The 20,087-nt window shown below is 35.7% G+C and overlaps 1 protein-coding gene across 6 annotated transcripts in view; it reads right to left on the reverse strand.

The window, feature by feature from the left end:
• Positions 1-20,087, reverse strand: part of SEC24B (SEC24 homolog B, COPII coat complex component) — a 94,780-nt gene that overhangs the window by 35,643 nt on the left and 39,050 nt on the right. For 2 of the 6 annotated variants that reach the window (XM_013053996.2, XM_013053997.2), the window contains exons 4-6: positions 12,167-12,238; positions 11,756-11,860; positions 483-563 (exon numbers count right to left, since the gene is read on the reverse strand). In XM_013053996.2, coding sequence (XP_012909450.2) covers positions 483-563; positions 11,756-11,860; positions 12,167-12,238 — 258 coding nt within the window. The remainder of the gene's footprint in view (positions 1-482; positions 564-11,755; positions 11,861-12,166; positions 12,239-20,087) is intronic. The other 4 variants (XM_045085554.1, XM_013053998.2, XM_013054000.2 and 1 more) reach the window with 2 other exon arrangements.

Genomic DNA, 20,087 nt, shown 5'->3' on the forward strand with positions numbered 1-20,087 from the left:
CCTCCAAGATCTACCCCCAAGTTGGTTAATCTATTTACCTGGTGAGGCAGCCATTGGGGGAGTAAAGAGTCAAAGACTATTTATACTCAGAGGCTAGTTGGAAGGAATTCAAGGACCTAAGCATGAGAACAGAAATATAAAATTTACTTAAGAAGTTATTAGCATAAGAAAGAAGGGAAAGAGGAGAATTATTTAGCACTAAAAATCTTTTAGAAAGAGGAAAAAGATAAAGAGCATGATAACAAAAGTAAAATAATAAATTTTCTTAAGTCTCCCAGAAACAACATTTGTAGCTGTTACATGGCAATTACAACTATTAAATTAAGGCTGAAAAATAACAGAAAATGTCCCTTTTTTTCTGTTAAAAATACTGCTATATAAAAAAAAGCCCACTAATTATGTCTAATATATGTTCATGTTTGGAAAAAACTGATGGTCAGTAATTTTTCAAGTAAGCATCAAATAAGCACAAAATGAATTACCTGGGTAGCTGCCTCCTTCCAAGGCATCGTAACTGTTGGGCATTGGAGAAGCACTGCTTGTCGTAGAAGAGCTGTCGACACCTAAAAGGAAAAACCAAAATATCCACTAAGTTTAAAAGGACAATGGATCGTAGAGCACCCCCTGGCAATTTTGAAAAAGATGTTTTACTGAACTAGAAAAATTTTTGACTTTAAACTGAAAGTGACTGATGCTTAACGACTTTTAAAAACCATATGTAAATTTCTGTTAATATGAGTGGGGAGAATATGGAGCTGACAAGTGGAACAAAATTTAATCAGATGATGTGAAGCTGTCTTAGAAAACAGGTATCAAACTTTTAAAAGCAGTCAAAAACACAAATATAAATGTTAGATTGATGGAAACGTTACTAGAGTAACACCTCCATGATTGCATCTACCAAATCTCAAGCTATTAAATACATTTTATCAGTATTAGGGTATCATAAGATAATGCAATTTTAATGACTTTTACAAGGCAGCACAGCTGTATGAAACCTTCTTAAAAAAGGAGTCTCCAGCTTGGGCTAGGTTGCTATTTAGCCTGCTACTCAGCATTTCTATGCCTCAGTCAGAATCGCTAGTTAGTATCAAAAAGCCAAGGAAGAGCAAGCTTTGGTCAGGATATAAAGGAAAGGTAACCCTCCCACACTGTTGCTGGGAATGTAAATTGGTGCAGCCACTATGGAAAACAGTATGGAGGTTCCTCAAAAAAATGAAACAAACAAACAAACAAACAAACAAACCCAAACAATCCAGTCATTCCACTAGTGGCTATTTACCCCCCAAAACCAAAACGCTAATTTGAAAAGATACATGCACCCCTATGTTCACTGCAGCATTATTTAAAACAGCCAAGGTATAGAAGCAACCCAAATGCTCACTGACAGATGAATGGGTAAAGATCTCTCTCTCTCTCTCTCTCTCTCTCTCACACACACACACACACACACACACACACACACACACACACACAGGAATATTACTCAGCCATTAAGAAGAACAGCGTATTGCCATGTGCTACAACACAGATGGACCTAGATGGTATTATGCTAGGTGAAATAAGTCAGAGAAAGATAAATACCATATGATTTCACTTATACATAGAATCTAAAAAACAAAAACAAATAAACAACAAAACAGACTCTTAACTACAGAGCACAAACTGTGGTTACCAGAGGGGAGGTGGGTAGGTGGATGGGTAAAACAGGTGAAAGGGAGTAAGAGGTATAAACTAGTTATAAAATTAATCAGTCATGGAGATGAAAGTACAGCACAGGGAATACAGTTCATAATATTCTAATAACACCATATGGCAACCCGTGGTGACTACACTTACTGTGGTGAGCCCTGAGTAATGTATAGGATTGTCAAATCACTATGCTGCACACCTGAAATGAATCTAACACTGTATATTAACTATACTTCAATAATTAAAATAAAATCCTTGTTTAGTAAGTCTCCCCCCAAATATACCACAGCTTAAATATTTATCAACAGATGAATGGATACACAAAATGTGGCGTATCTATATAATGGGATATTATTCAGCTATACACATGAGTGGAATACTGATACATGCTACAATGTGAACGATCCCTGGAAACATGCTAAATAAAAGAAGCCAGACACAAAAGGCCATGGTTATGATTCTATTTATATGAAATATCCAGAATGGTAAGTCTACAGAGATAGAGAGTAGACTGGGTTGCTAGAGGCTGAGAGGAGGAGAAAATGGCAAGTTACTGCTTAATGAAAATAGTTTCTTTCTGGGATGATGAAAATGTGCAGTTCTACCTAGCTTAGTACTTTCTCAAAGTCAGAACAAGAGAAAAGTGGTGACTGCACAACCACCAAAATGACAGAGCCAGACAGAGGCGGTGGTTGCACTATTTAGACAACACTGAATTATACGCTTTAAAATGGTTCATTTCATGCTATGGGAATTTCATCTCAAAACCTTATGTTAAGACAACATGAATGGGGAATGAATATTCTTTTCAATAAGACAGCCACGTGAAGTAGAATAAAGTTAGACCCCTTCCTTACCCTCCAATAAAATTAACTCAAAATGGATCACAGACCTAAATGTACGCAGCAAAAATATGAGAATATAGGAGTAAATTTTTGTGACCGTGGACTAGCAAAGGATTCTTAAATAGGACATCAAAGGCACAAGCAACAAGAAGAAAAGAGTAAACTGGATTTTATGGAAATAAAAAACTTTCATGCTCCAAACAATACCCTCAAGAAAGAAGGGACAATCCACAGAATGGGAGAATATATTTGCAAATCATATATCTGGTAAGGGTCCAGTATGCAGAATATAAAAAGAATTCTTGCAACCCAACCATAAAAAGACAAATAACCAAATTAAAAACGAGTAAAGGACTTAAACAGACACTTCTCTGAAGAAGACAAATAGCCAATAAATACATGAAATGACGCTCAACATCATCAGCCACTAAGGCAATGAGAATCAGAACCACAATGAGATGCCACTTCACATGCACCAGGGTGGTTATAATCGAAAAGACAGATAATACCAAGTTTTAGCAAGAATACAGAGAAACTGGAAACTACATGAGACTTTAAAAGGGTACAGTTGGAAAATGTCCTGGTGGTTTCTCAAAAGGTTAAACACAACACAGAGATACCTAAAGACCTGGCAATTTCACTCAAACTAAATGAGAACACAAACCTCCACAAAGACCTGAACATACATGAATGTTAATAGTAGCATTATTCAGATGGCCAAAACATAGAGACAATCCAAATGTCCATCAACTTATGAATGAATAAATAAGATGTGATGTATCTCCACAACTGAGTATTAGCAATAAAAAGGAACAAAATATTGACATATACAATGTGGATGAACCTTGAAAACACTATGTGAAGAGAAAGAAGCCAGTCACAAAAATCCACATATTATATGATCTGTTTATATGAAATGCTCAGACAAATCCAGAGGCAGAAAGTAGATTAGTGGATGCCTAGAGATTCATGTACGTATGCATGGAGGAGGGTAAGAATGGTAAGTGACTGCTAAAAGATACGAAGTTTCCCTTGGGGGCAATAAAAATGATTGTTATTACATGGCGATTGCCTCATACCTTTGTTAATATGCTACAAACTCAAGGAGTAAATTTTACAGTACTTCAATAAAGCTATTATTTAAAAAAATACATAGCATTCCTCTCTGATCAAGAAAAACTTTTAGGGGTGCCTGGGTGTCTCAGTAGGTTAAAGCCTCTGCTTTCGGCTCAGGTCATGATCCCGGGGTCCTGGGATCAAGCCCCACATTGGGCTCCCTGCTTCGCAGGGAGCCTGCTTCCTCCTCTCTCTCTGCCTGCCTCTCTGCCTACTTGTGATCTCTATCAAATAAATAAATAAAAATATTTACATTAAAAAAAAAGAAAAACTTTTGATTTTTTTTTTTTTAAGATTTTATTTATTTATTTGATTGACACAGAGAGAAAGTACACAAGCAGGGAGAACAGCAGAGGGACAGGGAAAAGCAGGTTCTCCTGAGCAGGGAGCTTGATGCAGAACTTGATCCTAGGACCCTGGGATCACGACCTGAGCTGAAGGCAGATGCTTAACCAACTGAGCCACCCAGGTGCCCAAGAAAAATTCAAATGTAAATATCAGGAAATAATTATTCTTGGGAAAAAAATAATGTTAAGACTATTTACACATATCAAATTATTTTAAAGATTTAAAGTATTAATTTTGTAGAAATAATCTGTTTTCAGGTGCCTCGGTGGTTTAGTAGGGTGAGCATCTGATTTCTGATGTCAGCTCAGGTCATGATCCCAGAGTCCTGGGATCAAACTCTATGTGAGGCTCCAGGCTTAGCAGGGAATCTGCTGGAGATTCTCTCTGTCTCCCTCTTCCTCTGTTGCTCCCCCACCCCAACAACTCTCTCTCTCAAATGAATAAATTAAAAAAAAAAAAAGAAATATTCTGTTTTATTTATTAAATAATAATTTATTAATATTAAATAATGCTAGCTTACTCTAAAATTCACTTTAGGAAAAGAATCCATGCAAATCTCTATTTTCAACTTTTTTTTTAATTAAATATTTTTATTTATTTATTTGACACAGTGAGAGAGATTGAGAGAGAGAGAGTGCGTGCAGCAAAACAGGTCGAGGGAGTGGAAGAGGGAGAAGCAGGCTTCACTCTGAGCAGAGAGCCTGATGTGGGCCTCAATCCCAGGACCCTGGGATCATGACCTGAGCCAAAGGCAGACACTTAACGAATGAGCCACTCAGGTGCCCCTCTATTTTCAACTTGTTAAATAGCAAAGCCATGATAAAAGTTTTAATTCTAGATCACTAAACATCTCAAGTTTTGCTAAAACTTATTGTTTAATTCTAACTCAGTCATGACTTCACTGCCAACACAAGTTGAAGATGTATTTTTTTTAAGAGGTACATTATACAAGTTAGTATTTTGAACAAATTTAAAAACACCTTCACTATTCCTTTACTATCTTACAGAATAAAGTCTAAACACCTCTGTGGTATCAAAGAGTTTTAAAATGTGGCTTCCAATTGCCCTCTTTACCTCTTTTCCTGTTCCCACACCACTTTCTCTCTCTTACCTCATGATACAATCACACTGATGTTTTCATTCTGCACCCAGCATACCATCTTCTCTTGTATTTCTGCACCATAGATATTGGTTCACTAGCCTAGATTCTGTTCTTCCACATGGCAAATTCCTACTCATACTTCAAATTTCAAATCCTCCATAAAACCTTTCTAATATACCCATGGAAAACCATTTCCTTTCCTATGTCAGGAAATTTCCTCACCCCTTATTTAATGCACTTCTCAAGACATTCTGTGATCACATATGCTTCCCTATCATCTGATGAGTATACGGAAAAGGCTATGCTACTGTATTAGTCTCTGAAGCATGACACCAAGCAATATATACTGCTTTCTGTGCACGAGCTGGCTTTAGTCAAATGAATAGCTTAGGGACTTGCCCTCATTCTTAAACCTTAGATAGGACCAGTTTGCAGGTACTTATAAAACACATAATCTATATTACATTTGCCATGGCTGGAGAAAAAAAAGAAAGCATTTTCAAATGTTTAGTATTTCATTTAATTAGATTTGGGGCTAGCCTAGACATCTAATTACTACAAATGCCATTTCTTTTTGAAAGTAGCTTTTGAATTCTAACTCTAGATGCCGGTACCGTATCTCCTTCCTGTAGCCCTAATACTCTCCCCCTCTCGCTCTGCAGAAAGTTGGGAGTTTCCAGCTAAAGCAATCATATATACGTATGTATGGCATGTTTATAAGTTAAATGTCAGGTAACATGTAATGTACAAAATGTAACAGGTACATTTTCTTTTTAATATAGATGAACACTGGGGCGCCTGGGTGGCTCAGTGGGTTAAGCCGCTGCCTTCAGCTCGGGTCATGATCTCAGGGTCCTGGGATCGAGCCCCACATCGGGCTCTCTGCTCAGTGGGGAGCCTGCTTCCCCCTCTCTCTTTGTCTGCCTCTCTGCCTACTTGTGATCTCTCTGTCAAATAAATAAATAAAATTTAAATATAGATGAACACTGAAAACCTTCAGATACTTTTCTTGTGGCATGAATATCCTTCAGAAACCCAGGACATATATTCAATTTATAAAATTTTAAAAATATATATGTACTGAATTCAGCTGAAAGATATCCACTTGTTAAAATAATAAAACACTACATCAATTAAGGGGAAATACAGATTTGAACGCTTTTAAGGATTCACTTCTGAGGGGGCAGGGAAAAGGGAAAAGGGGGGGATACTGGTCAAAGAGTACAATCTTCTAGTTGTAAGATGAAGAAGTTTGAGAAATCTAATGATACTTAAATTAAAAAAAAAAAAAGAAGAATTCTCTTTGGAATTTAGACCTAAGCAGGCCAATATTCTCTTGTTATCCACAGGAGTTGACTTAACTTATTCTGTGTCATAAGAAAACATTATCTTTTAAAATATCCACGGCAAACCATAAATAAATCATTATTTCTAACACAGTACCTGGAGCTGATTAATTACTATTAGCCTGTGTGAAAGTCAAACAAAAACTGACTACGACCTTAAAACTCGTTATGAGAAATCAAAAGTTTTATTCCACTAGCACTTATGAAATACAGCACCCAAGCTGTCACATTCCCAGAGCCATGTGAGAAAGCTACCTGTTGCCCTCTCGCCCTTCCCAACCTGAAAATTCCCTAGAGGAAAGGTGCTTGAGAGTTTGTATAGCAAGTAACAGAACATTACCTGACGATATTCTGCAGGAACAGGGCTGATAAAGTCTGAAGTCTGAGTTAGTCTTTGTGCTCGTTCCCCAACTTCACATCATTTTACTTCTCAATTTTTATTTCGCTGCCTACTTCCTTTCACTCTAGTCCTTACTGTAACAACTATGCCAGCATTTGTCCGCAGTGTGGGACCTAAAACTAACTGACCACCCACTCTAGCACCAACAACTGAAGGAGTGAATACCTGTCACCAAATAAACTTAAAGACAAGGATTTAAGATAAATCATATGGGAACCAGATAGCTTACTACTTGTTGAGCTTCCTTTAAGTTTATTCTCCAACAATTCTGAACTTTTAGTAGCTTCTAACAAAATGTAAGACAGTACTTACTACAAAGTCTATACCATAACTAAAAAGAGGAATAGTAATGATTTCTGAACCTGCTCAAATATTTCCTTGTTGTTCAATAAATTTTTTCAAAAGTGGAGAACAATTCCTTATAAACTCAACACACAAAAGTTCCATGAATATAGGGAATGAATACCACTGAAATGTTTAAAAAGTAGAGCACTCTGAAGCTCTACTTTTTATAAGTCCTTATATGTAGTCCCCACAACAATCTGAGCCATTTTCTTTAACCTCATCACACATGAAAAAATTATTGGAACTGAGCAGGGTTTAAAAAATAAAATTAAATTCTTCTAAAAGTTACATCTTCTTTTCCATTCAGAACATGTCTTTAATTTGCAGTCAACAAATAAATGATTTTTTTTTTTTAACAAACCATGAATTGAGAACACAGGATTCTAATAAAAATGTCCATGGTAGAGTCCTACTATTTTGCTGCTTAATAAAAAAAAGCAGGAAGAAGACAGTATGTAAATGACACAGTAGTGATTACTGCCCCAGGCCCTCTAGTTTCCCTGAACTGCAGTGCTTTGTGGGCTCACTAGCCGACAGAGACTTTTTCATTTTCACACCTTCATGCAGACAAGACAGAGATCAGTTTCAATCTCCGCCCTGCTATTTAGTAGTTGTGGGACCAGAGACAGGTGGTACTTAGCTCCTTCAGATCACGGTCAACTCTGCAAAATGGAGCCAATTCTCTCTGGTTTACAGGACTGCTGAACAAAATAAACTGCAGTAAGAACATAACCTCAATGTTAATTACTGTTATCTTTTTGATTTTCCAGACACTGTTCTAAGCTCTTCACAAAGAATACTGTCAATCCTCAAAATAACCCTACATGAATGTTGTTATTATTATTATTATTCCCATTTTACAGATGAGTAAATTGAGACTCAATGAGTTTAAGAAACTTGTCACAAAGCTAGTTAAGTGTCAAAGTCAAGATTTGAATCTAGAAAAACTGACACAAAAATCCATCAGCTCTTTAGTGCTGCAACTGGCATACAGTAAGCGCTCAAAAATGTCCAGTATTATCAAAATCTAAATGCTACTGAGCTAAGAACTTAGAAATTATTCTGGTGCAGCCACTCTGGAAAACAGTATGGAGGTTTCTCAAAAAGTTAAAAATAAAATACCCTATGATCGGGGCGCCTGGGTGGGTGGGTTGGCCCGCTGCCCTCAGCTTGGGTCATGATCAGGGTCCTGGGATTGAGCCCCCGCATCGGACTCCTTGCTCAGCGGGGAGCCTGCTCTTCTCTCTGCCTCTGCCTGCCTCTCTGCCTGCTTGTGATCTCTGTCTCTCTCTCTCTGTCAAATAAAAATAAATAATACCTTTAAAAAAAAAATACCCTATGATCCAGCAATTACACTATTAGGTATTTACTCAATGCACCCCGAGGTTTACAGCAGCATTCTCTGTAACAGCTAAATTATGGAACCAGCCGAAGTGTCTATTGACTGATGAATGGATAACGTACACACACACACACACACACACACAGAGGAATATTACTCAGCCATAAAAAAGAATGAAATCTTGCCATTTGCAATGACATGGAATGAACTAGAAGGTATTATGCTAAGTGAAACAAGTCAGAGAAAGACAAATACTGTATGATTTCACTCATATGTGGAATTTAAGAAACAAAACAAATGAACAAAGGGAAAAAGAGAGGGGCAAACCAAGAAACAGACTCTTAACCTATTGAGAACAGACTGATGGTCACCAAAGGGTAGGGGGTGGGAGGAAGGGTGAAAGAAGTGATGGGGATTGGGGGGGGCAGTTGTTGTAATAGTCCTGAGCATTGTATGTAAGTGCTGAATCACTATATTATGCACTTGAAACTAATATTACACTGGAGTTTAAATAAAATCTTTAATAAAAAAACTCAGAAAATTTTAATCTGTAATATATTCAAGAAAAAAGTAATTAAACAAGACAAAGATGATAGAAGGAAAACCATAAATGCTTAATTTTTTTGATTTCCCAATATTTTTAGCCTAAGGAAACAGATTTTTCAACAATTGCACCTAATTACAAAAACAATAAAAATGAGAGTAATTTAGTTAATTATACAGGAATTCAAAAAAAATTACAAAAAGAGGGCAAAAGTTAGGCTGACAAATAACATTATATGAAATAATACACTTTTGAAATGTGCAAAATAAGGATCATGAGAGGATCTGAATAATATATACACTAAATAATAATAATACTATAGGGCCTGAGAACAAACGACCCCTTAGTGGCAATAACCACACACTACAATTAGATCTTAGTTTCTAAAATACCCCTCTTCACTAAAGGAAACAGGACACCTTGAAGAAATGGCTCAGTCCACTGTTGCAGCAGTATAAGATGAGCTAGGAATATCTTACTGAGGCCTCGATGTGCTTAAAGATTCATGAGAACATGTTCAAAAGACGGTCTGAAGGATCTGTCATGGCCACATCTCAGATAAGCCGCTATAAAAATAACTAATGATTGAAATGGATTATTACTGAGTGAATAAAATAAGAATCCATGAGTCAATATGAACCCAAAGAAGTCAACAAGGGAGAAGAAAAAGCTCTCCTTTACACTGAAACCTTGACTCCTAAATATAGAAGGAATGTAGGAATTAGAAAATCATTAATAAATGCTAAAACTGAGTGACAGTTTAATTAAGAACAAGACATTTACACGCTATCAAAAAATCTCCCCACAAATTACTTATTAATTTCAAGGGGAAAAAGTGGTAACTTACAGTGGAGAAACTTGGCAGACACCGTTTTAATCAAGTGATCAAAGTTAACATCATCAATATGGGAACAAATTAACATCATGTGCCTGGGACAGGACGCACCAAGAACATAACATTATTTCAGTGGTAATCCTGCCAAAACCACAATTTGAATCTAATCACAAGGATACATTAGATAAACCCAAACTGAAGTACATTCTAAAAACAACTTGCCTATATTCTTCAAAAATGTCGAAGTCAAGAAAAAGAAAGGAAGGTTAAAGGACTGTCTTCGATGGAAGGAGTCTAAACAGAAATGGCAACAAAATTCAATGGATGACCTTGAACTGGATCCTGGGCTGTGAAAACAGCTATGAGAGATTTTACTGAGACAACTGCTGAGATCTGACTATTGATTGTGTAGCAGATATTATTACAACAGTGTTTAATATCCTGAATACTGTATTGCATTTATGTTATGTAAGACATTGTTCTTATAATGAGGAAATACATACTAAGGTACAGAGGAGTAAAGCTCCAACCTACTTTCAAATGATGTAGGAAAAAAATGTATAATAATAAAGCAAGAGGGGCAAAATCGTTTATATAGATGCACATGGGAGTTTCTTTTACTCTTCTTCTACGTTTTCTGTAAGACTTAAATTATACAGAATTTTAAAATGACAAAAAATCCAAAAAGACAGATGGGTATTTAGATATTTAAAGAAAAAAAATTACCCCATCTATAACCCTCTATTTTTAGCCCTCCTCAAATTGTGCACAAGGATCTGAATATTTCAAAAATGCATTAAGAAATAAACTTGTGTTGGGGCGCCTGCGTGGCTCAGTGGGTTAAGCCGCTGCCTTCGGCTCAGGTCATGATCTCGGGGTCCTGGGATCGAGCCCCACATCGGGCTCTCTGCTCAGCAGGGAGCCTGCTTCCCTCTCTCTCTCTCTGCCTGCCTCTCCGTCTACTTGTGATTTCTCTCTGTCAAATAAATAAATAAAATCTTTAAAAAAAAAAAAAAAAGAAATAAACTTGTGTTTAAACATATAAAAATACTGTTTATAAAGCATATCCTTCTACTCACTAATAAAGATGACCAAAGGAGAATCATGGTCAGACACACCTTGAAAGGTCAGCACTTATTGGTTGTCTTACACTGTTAGAATTAATGAAGGAAGTGAACTTCTTAATGTTCAGCAGTGTTCTACCCAGCAAAGCTAGAAAAGGATATTAAACAGGTTGCAACACATAATTACATACACAACTTCTTCACTAGCAAGATGTGAACTACCTCAAGAAGCAGGATAGTAACTACAAATTCTTGCTCTTTTAAATATATGATGAGAAGGGCCAAAAAGGACCTTAAAAAAACACTGTAAATTTCTTTTTACTATTTTAAAACCCATATGGTTCATTTCAATTAGATAAAAGTGACATGCAAAGCAGAATATAAAACACTATTCCTAAAAGGGTGCTAAAGCAATCATAAGCCAAAAGCTTCAGTTAGGGCTTATTCTTTGGCATGTGACATGAGAGGAAATGCATTTCTGAAAGAAAGCACTCTATCATCATGAAAGATGCGTTGTTACTTACAAAATGGTAAAAGATGTCCAAAGGAAGAAAAATAAAATAAAAAAGCAAAACACAACCTTTCTGTAACCCAAGTGACCCAACCTCTCAGGTGACCCAACCTTTCTGTAACCCAAACCAAGCAAATTCATGGAGCTAAATCTGCAACACTTTTTTTTTTTTTTTTTTTTTTTTTTTTAAGGCTAATAGACTATGGACATAAAAAGAAAATTTGAGTAGGAAAAGATCGAGAACTGGTGTAAAGCTAAAGCAGACCTGCTTCCTCATCCTCCTCCTCCTCTTCCTCATCATCGGAAGTTGATGACAAGGGAGTTGGTGCGGAGCTAGCTTGATTATTAACATAGTCACCATACTGCATGCCTGTAAAGTGGAAAGCACAAACACAAGAGTCAAACCAACAGGAAAGATGAGAAATAAAATTTTGACATTGCATTAAAAGTGAGAAGGAACTCTGACATTCTAAAGAACATCCCAGCATGCATTTTAATGTTAGCAAATTTATTATCAAAACTGGAACCATTAGAAAATTTCTGCAAAGCAGTTTAGTAAAAGCAGCTTTTACATGAATTGGTTTAAGTGTGAAATAAGTACCACGTATTACACTGATAGTATTCAGGAAACTGCAATGATACTTTGAAAATTTTACTGAGCTCTATAGATGTTTACCTTCTTTGACCTTGGGGCCCTTGTGGTATACTTCCTTTGGGACTGTACCCTCTTGCTGAGCAGTGATCATTTCTACTGAAATGAATTTATACCGCATTCAACATACATGCAAATACTTGATACCTTCCTTCTGCTAATGCCACTTTGATGATAACTCAGTTCTCATAACGGAAAAAGAATGACAGTTAAAGAAAAGAACTGTACTCAGAATAGTTCTCTGCTCACAGATGCTCAAAAAAAGAGTTTATTAACTGTGGCCCTACAAGTGTGACAATTACAAAACACTGAATTTTCTGAGATGACCAATCATCTCAGCCTATTGCCTATACTTTAGCCTGAAGCAGATGAATTGAGACTGGTCCTCTTGTAAGACACACTGAGGGAAGACTGTGTGGAAAAGGCACACTTGTAAGACACACTGAGGGAAGACTGTGTGGAAAAGGCACAGTGGTTAACTATGTAACACTTCTTCTCCCTCTACAAAAAAAAAAAAAAAAAAAAAAAAGTGATTGGGCATTTTTATTGTTCGATACATCTGGTAAAAATTAGCCTAAAAATTGACATTCACAAAATTTTATGAGGGAAAATAAAATAACCCCAATGAAAAATAATATTAAAAAAGGAATAAATATCCTTATAAAGAAAACCTTATAATTCAACTTGAAAAAAAAAGATACAAGAAAAAAACACAGAAACACAGTGTGGATTTTTAAGGACATTTCACAATATCGGAAGCACAATAAAGCCCTGCCTCACCAAAATCACATGGTAGTCCTCTGAAGCTTTCTTTTTTTCTTTCAGATGACCTTTTAAAATTAGCATGTTAATAAACATAATTCACGTCTATCATAGGAAAAAAGCAATTAAGGAGAAAAACCTGAGCTCAGAAGAGCGCAAAGGTTAAACTGTTGATGAGTGAAGCTTTGATCTTCCCACTAGGACCAAATAAGTCACAGAAAAATCTGCTGGCTTTGCTGAGACATCTTTTAAAGTCAGATAAAATAGGGGTGCCTGGGTGGCTCAGCTGGTTAAGCATCTGACTTCAGCTCAAATCATTATCTAGGGGTCCTAGGATCAAGACCCTGGTGGCTCTGTGTTCAGCAGGGAACCTGCTTCTCCCTCTGACCTTCCCAGCACCCCCATGCTCGTGCTCGCGCTCTCTCTCTCATAAATAAGTAAAATCTTTCAAAAATATATATAGATAAAATAGTAGTTATTATAAACTCATCTGAGAAAGTAAAAATCAATGCAAACTAAAATTCATGCAATACAAGAAATCAATTTGATACTTTGAAAGACCCCATTCAGAGTGGCATATTCCTCTAATAAAAGCCTATTTAAAATGAAAATTTGGCTAATATTAGACCTTGCATTAAATATACTAAAAAGTTTGCAATTAAACACAAGTTAACATTAAAAAGATTTTATTTTATTTATTTTTAAAGATTTTATTTATTCATTTATTTCTTTGACAGAGACACAGTAAGAGAGGGAACACAAGCAGGGGAAGGGGGACAGGGAGAAGCAGGCTCCCTGCTAAGTACGGAGCCCAATGCAGGACTCGATCCCAGGACCTGGCATCATGACCTGAGCCAAAGGCAGACGCTTAACAACTGAGCCACCCAAGAGACCCCTGTAAAAAGATTTTAGAGAAAACAAATTCTTCAATTTAAGAACCTCTTTAAAAATGAAGTACTTTCTCAAAATGCAATTAGCATTGCACTTTAAAAAGTACAAGTGTGTATATACAATAAGAAGAAATGAGAAAGAAGAAGAAACTCCACTTACTGTGCTAAGAGAGGCCACTAAGCAGGAAAAAAAATCAGAAGAGAATCCACTCTTTTCATGACTGAATCGATATTCAGGCTGTTGACTCTGACACTAACCAAAGGAGTCAAAGTACAGCACTAAGCAGGAAAAAAAATCAGAAGAGAATCCACTCTTTTCATGACTGAATCGATATTCAGGCTGTTGACTCTGACACTAACCAAAGGAGTCAAAGTACAGCACAAACCTATATATATGATAAAACATCTTCCTCTCTTTCTCCACATTTACTGAAGTAAAAAGATTCACTTATTAGAAAAATATCCAATGCTTAATTGGAAACAAATGAGATTGCTATACAGTGATTTAAAAAACCTAAAGAGCAATTACTTAATGCACTGGAAGAAACCTATGAATAAGACAGAATAGAGTAATGTTATTTTATCATTTTATATTATACAATGGATGTCAACATACTGTATTAACAGACCGTCACACAACATACTCAAATTTTTACTTTCCTGAAAAAAGATGCAATCCATTTTAAGAAGTGCTAATGATAAAAGCGTCAAGACTTAAGCCTTCCCCAACTGTGACTCTTACTATGCTCAGAATTTAGCCTTCCTTTGCTTGTCCAAGTAAACTTTGTCTAAAGCTGGAGGATATTAAATGGCACAAGAGTATGACATTTTTATTTGTGACTCCAGAATAACAACCAATCCTTATTTAAATGTCCCGCTTTAGGCTAGGTACAATACATACAAATGGCAACAAATGGGGAGTTACAACCAAAAAGGAGTTGACAGCCAAGTCATGTACTATAGGGTGTGTGAATGGTTATGCAAACTTCCTGACTGCCTTTCCTGAGACCTTCTTTGAGAGCCAGAACCTATAGATGAGATAGTCAGATTGCATATATGAGGTGGCAGAATACAGCACCCTTAGTCTAAAAGCCACTGCAGAAAAGCACATGGAGTACCTCCCACTCCACCCACCACCACCACCCCTACCACCACCACCAAAGGGCATAGGAATGCTGTATCCTAACTTTGCTTTACCCAGAGTTTTCACAGTTTGAATCTAGTAAATCAGGAAGTAATCTATCTTCATAGATAGAACCTAACATGATGAAGAGCTTTATTATCAACTGAGCCCCAGTATTTTAAAAAGGACATTCAGTTTAAACTACCTCTCATATTAAAGTACCTTTGGGCAAAACTCTCCAAGAGATCATACTCTTGGAGCTGCTTAATACAGGGCATCTTCACTTGTTCCCTGGATACAGCTACCCTGGGAATAATTAAAACTAGTCTGAAGAGAACAAATCCCTTGTGGAAGTTAGCTTTTTTAAATTCGAGTTCAGAATTTCGAGTGCTATCTTGCCTAAGCTGGTCTTCAAACTAGGTACACACACTACTATATGACTTTCTTAGTCTTTGCAAAATAATGGTTTTAAGGGAATCAATTTCCATAGTACTCTCTTTCTGAAACTTACCAGCTAAGAAAGTGCCTATGTTAACAACAGCCATTCCCTCACTTTACAAAGGAAACACATACTCTTAATTTATCCTGAATCTTCCCGTAATACATGGCCCTGAGATATAAAAATACCTCCGGCCCTGAAAGGAAAGCTTCCTTCCTTCTTCCTTAAATGATTAATCAAGACACCCTATATCTATAGACTTTCTGTTACCCTGCCATTCATGTTTCAGTTAAGACAAAATATGTTAGAAATAGGGTTGGTGCTCACTGGAATATTCTTAACTTAGAAATATTGAAAAGTAGACTGGTGGGAGTAATGATGACTTTATTTAATAATTCTGTATACATGTAGCTCAAAACTACTACTATCAGAGAACACACTGCTTTTGAAAAGAGTCCCATGAGAACAAAGCAAAAACAGTTAGGAAGACTGAAAAGACAAGCTGAAGGACGCTGTGAATAAAGATGGGGACTCTGGATTTGATTCTAGGTTCTTTCACTTACCAGCTATGTTCCCGTGGGCAAGTTACTGACCTCTCTAGTTTTCATTTACATCATCTGTAAAAAGGGGTAATAACTACCTCAAATGGTTGTTGTAAGGATTAAATGAATTAGTATATTTCAAAGTTTAACATTTCAAATGTTGCCTGAAATATACTAATTACTATATAATTATTAGCTATTATTATTGAATTTTAAAAATGTATCTTTGTGTATATTTAATTAAAAACATTTATTTATACTTAATCCTACAGGGGATAAGGCAAGTCATTAAAAAAAACCTCCACCGGGGCGCCTGGGTGGCTCAGTGGGTTAAGCCGCTGCCTTCGGCTCAGGTCATGATCTCAGGGTCCTGGGATCGAGTCCCGCATCGAGCTCTCTGCTCAGCAGGGAGCCTGCTTCCTCCTCTCTCTCTCTGCCTGCCTCTCTGCCTACTGTGATCTCTCTATGTCAAATTAAAAAAAAAAAAAAAAAAAAAAAAAAAAAAAAAAAAACCTCCACCAATCTTAGTAGTATTCTTAGCAATGTAAATTCTTTTAAAAACAAGTAGAATGTTTTCTAGGATTGACCAATTTTTTCAAGATACACTGGATAAAACTCATAGATAAAAACTGTACATAATTTCTTTCAGAGTCAATCTGAGATATTCAATAAAGTTTTTTACAACCTATTTTATCATAAAATACTTACAATGATTATAATCATTTTTCACCTCCTTTTATTTTATACAATATTTAATTCTCTCTGCCTCCTTTTTAAAAAAAATTTAATCTTATTTTTTTATGTGACAGAGAGAGAGATCACAAGTAGGCAGAGAGGCAGGCAGAGAGAGGGGGAAGCAGGCTCCCAGCTGAGGAGAGAGCCTGATGTGGGGCTTGATCCCAGGACCCTGAGATCATGACCTGAACCGAAGGCAGTGGCTTAACCCACTGAGCCACCCAGGCGCCCCTCTCTGCCTCCTTTTAACAACAAAAAAATATTTACTAATGGGAACCTACTATCACTTAATGGTATATATTTTTCTTTTTCAATTAATTACATGGAAATATTTTAATCATGATGTCTGAAGAAATCAACAGTTGTTTCTGATTTTTATACTTGATTCCTATTTAAACATTTTAAAAAGTCAAATATCAGAGTCTGATACACACAATGCATATATTTACCATAGGAATACAATGCTTTTCAAGCTAATCCTCACTTCATAAATAGCGTAATATTGGGTACATGTTGCACTGCTTTATTTCAAATTTGGTAATGAAAAACAGCATACTGACTCATTGTCTAGTTTTTATAACTTACTCTAAAAAAGGATAAATTACTCACATTAGATCTTTGTTGTTTAAATTTGACTGCTTTTAGTATTTTGGCTTAAAAGATATATGCTATAATTTATTTCTCAATGGAGCTTATGATACGCCTTTGAAACTCCAGGAATACGTTTCTTTAGATTAAAAAAATGAAATTAGATTTTCTGACAAAGAATAAAATTTGTCCCACTGGTTTGAAAATGAAGACTGCCTTTGCCAATCAGGTTATATGTGATACCACAAATAAAACGAATGACCTCTATCACAACTTCAAGTCTTTGATAAAAATACATTTAAAGGATATGATATTGTACTGGCAACGGTACAATGAAATTCACAATATTCTGAATATGGCTGATTCAGTTAAACAAGTTTTAGGTTTGGATGCAGAAGATCTACACTGATCTTGGCACCCCACTCAGGGAGTTTGTTTTTGGGTAAGACACCTAACCTCTCTAAACTTCAATTTCTTCTTCTATAAAAGGAAGATGAAATATGCTATGCTTGCTTCACCTGATGATCAAGTGAGAAAATAAAAGCTAAAGACACTTTATAAAGTAAACTGCTACATGACAGTAATGATGCTACCATCTATCTACAATCTGGAAAATAAAATGGAACAAACAATAAAAATTTCTGATATGTAACTTAGAAGTTAAACATATTAAAAAACTCCAAAGAATAATACTGCTTTAAAAAAAGCCTTTCATTACCATTCCTAGCTACTTCACTTGAACAAAGTTTATAACAATTATATGTGTGAAAATAAAAACTATGAATGAAATTTATCTGAAGTTTATCTTATTCTGGCACTCAATCATATACAACTCAGGTACACAAACCTATGGTGGGGATGGGGGAGAGCCATTCATCTCATCCAAAGATATACTTCCAGTAAAAATGTACTTCCCACTAAAAAATAGGCAAACTCATAATGTTTATATGTTGTTTTGACCAACTATATGCTAACAATAATTGTACTGACAGTTTAATCCAGAAGAAAAAATGTTAATGCTTAGATCTTATGGTCATAGACAATAAAGCAAAATGTAAAAATTTCAATTTATATAATATTACTATGGCAGAGAAGTATGATAGAATGATAAAAGACTTTCTAGCTTAAGAGTATATTATATTATTATATTCAGGGAAAACAGTATGACATTAAGGAGAAAAATTTTAAAGAAAAGTTCATTTGGGCCTTTTTTAAAAGCATGATGGTAGGTTCATTCTAGTGAATACAAAGAATAATACAACATCTTTATTTTAAAAGTCAATATACGCATTATGTTGAAAAATTACATGCCTTCAACTATTTAGACTTCTGGTGAAAAATTTTAGATGTCAATCTAAAAAATGTTTAAGTGGTTACAGAGTTTACCCAAAAAGTTTTTAGGAGATATGCAAGCAAAACTTTGCAGCCCCCTGCCTTAAAACCAGTATAAGAATGCTGGGTCCTTCTGAGAATAACTAGGCAAGGATGTCTTTGAAGCCGGGAGAAAAACAGTGATCTCTTTGAAGCATTAATATTTTAGTAGGGATATCAGAACCACAGCATAGCTTATGCAGCCCACACACCACCTAAATACAATAGGCACCATTCACACAAACCACAACTTACACAACACATATAGTAGCCCTACCGCACACTGTATGTTGTACATCCAGATCTATCCAAAGGTAAAAAGGCCACTAAGCTAAACCAATCCCTTACTTAAGAAAAAGGAACAATAAAAGCTACAGTTCAAATGTTTCTAATATTCTCTTTACTGTTACTTATTCAAGGAGCTTCTCTTAGGTACATCAAAAGATTGTTAGCAATAAGAAAACAATTCACCCTCACTTTATAGAAAAATAAACAAGTTTGAATTAAAAATCTTTCACTCTGCTACTTAGGCAGAGTAATTTAAAACCTTGGGGAAATCACCTAATCTTTGTGAATCTCACTTTTCTCATCCGTAAAACAGGGATAATATTATACGATTGCAATGGGGGTTAAATGAGACAATAAATATAAAGTTTCTGGCACATTGTAAATGCTCCATAAATGGTAGCTCCTCTTTTCAAATCTATCCTATTAAATCTGTATTAGAGTAAGAAAAGAAAGGAAACATAATTATGATTATTTTGTGGGAAGGTGGTTTGTAAAACCATGTAAAATGACAAAGTACAATGGTAAGATGCTACTTAAAGTAAAATGGTAAAAAAAGAAAATATAATAGGAAAAAAGATATTAGGAGGAGGAATGTGAAGGGTCAAAATGAGCATAATATTTAAGAAATGGAAGGCAGTCGTAAATGTAGAGGAAAGATACCATTCATTTGTTAGGGGTTCAACCTACGCTTGTGTTTTTTCTACTCATGATAAGCAAAACTTTCTTACCAGTCCCTCATTTTAAAGGCAAATGCTTATAAAAAAAACTAGATTTTATTCCTAATATACCCACTGGCTTGTTGGGAATCAATGGACACTCCAGGATGCTGCAGTTGGTTTTCCTATAAAGCCAAATAAGAAAATTTATAATGTATTATCTGATCAAATGATAGAAAGTACTCTTGACCACATACTCAACAGACAGCAAGTAGTGAGATCAACCTGAAATGCTTTTTCTGAGTTTCAGAAACATGAGAGAGAGAAAGAGAATTCTGCAAATTCAAGGTGAGAAGCTGCCATAACACAGTAAGTATAGTCCCTAAAATATCACTAATGGTTGCTATGGAAATACAAACTTCCTAGTAACAGTTCAGTTCTCTTTCATGAAATAAAAAAATACAGTATTTCAACTGGAAACATCAACAGATTTAGAATTTTAGACAGAAAAAAAAAAAACAAAATAAAAGGCAAAGTAGGGAAAGAGAGTA

This window comes from Mustela putorius, unplaced genomic scaffold, assembly GCF_011764305.1.
Source record: "Mustela putorius furo isolate JIRA1106 unplaced genomic scaffold, ASM1176430v1.1 tig00000868_pilon_pilon_pilon, whole genome shotgun sequence".
NCBI classification, from domain to species: domain Eukaryota; kingdom Metazoa; phylum Chordata; class Mammalia; order Carnivora; family Mustelidae; genus Mustela; species Mustela putorius.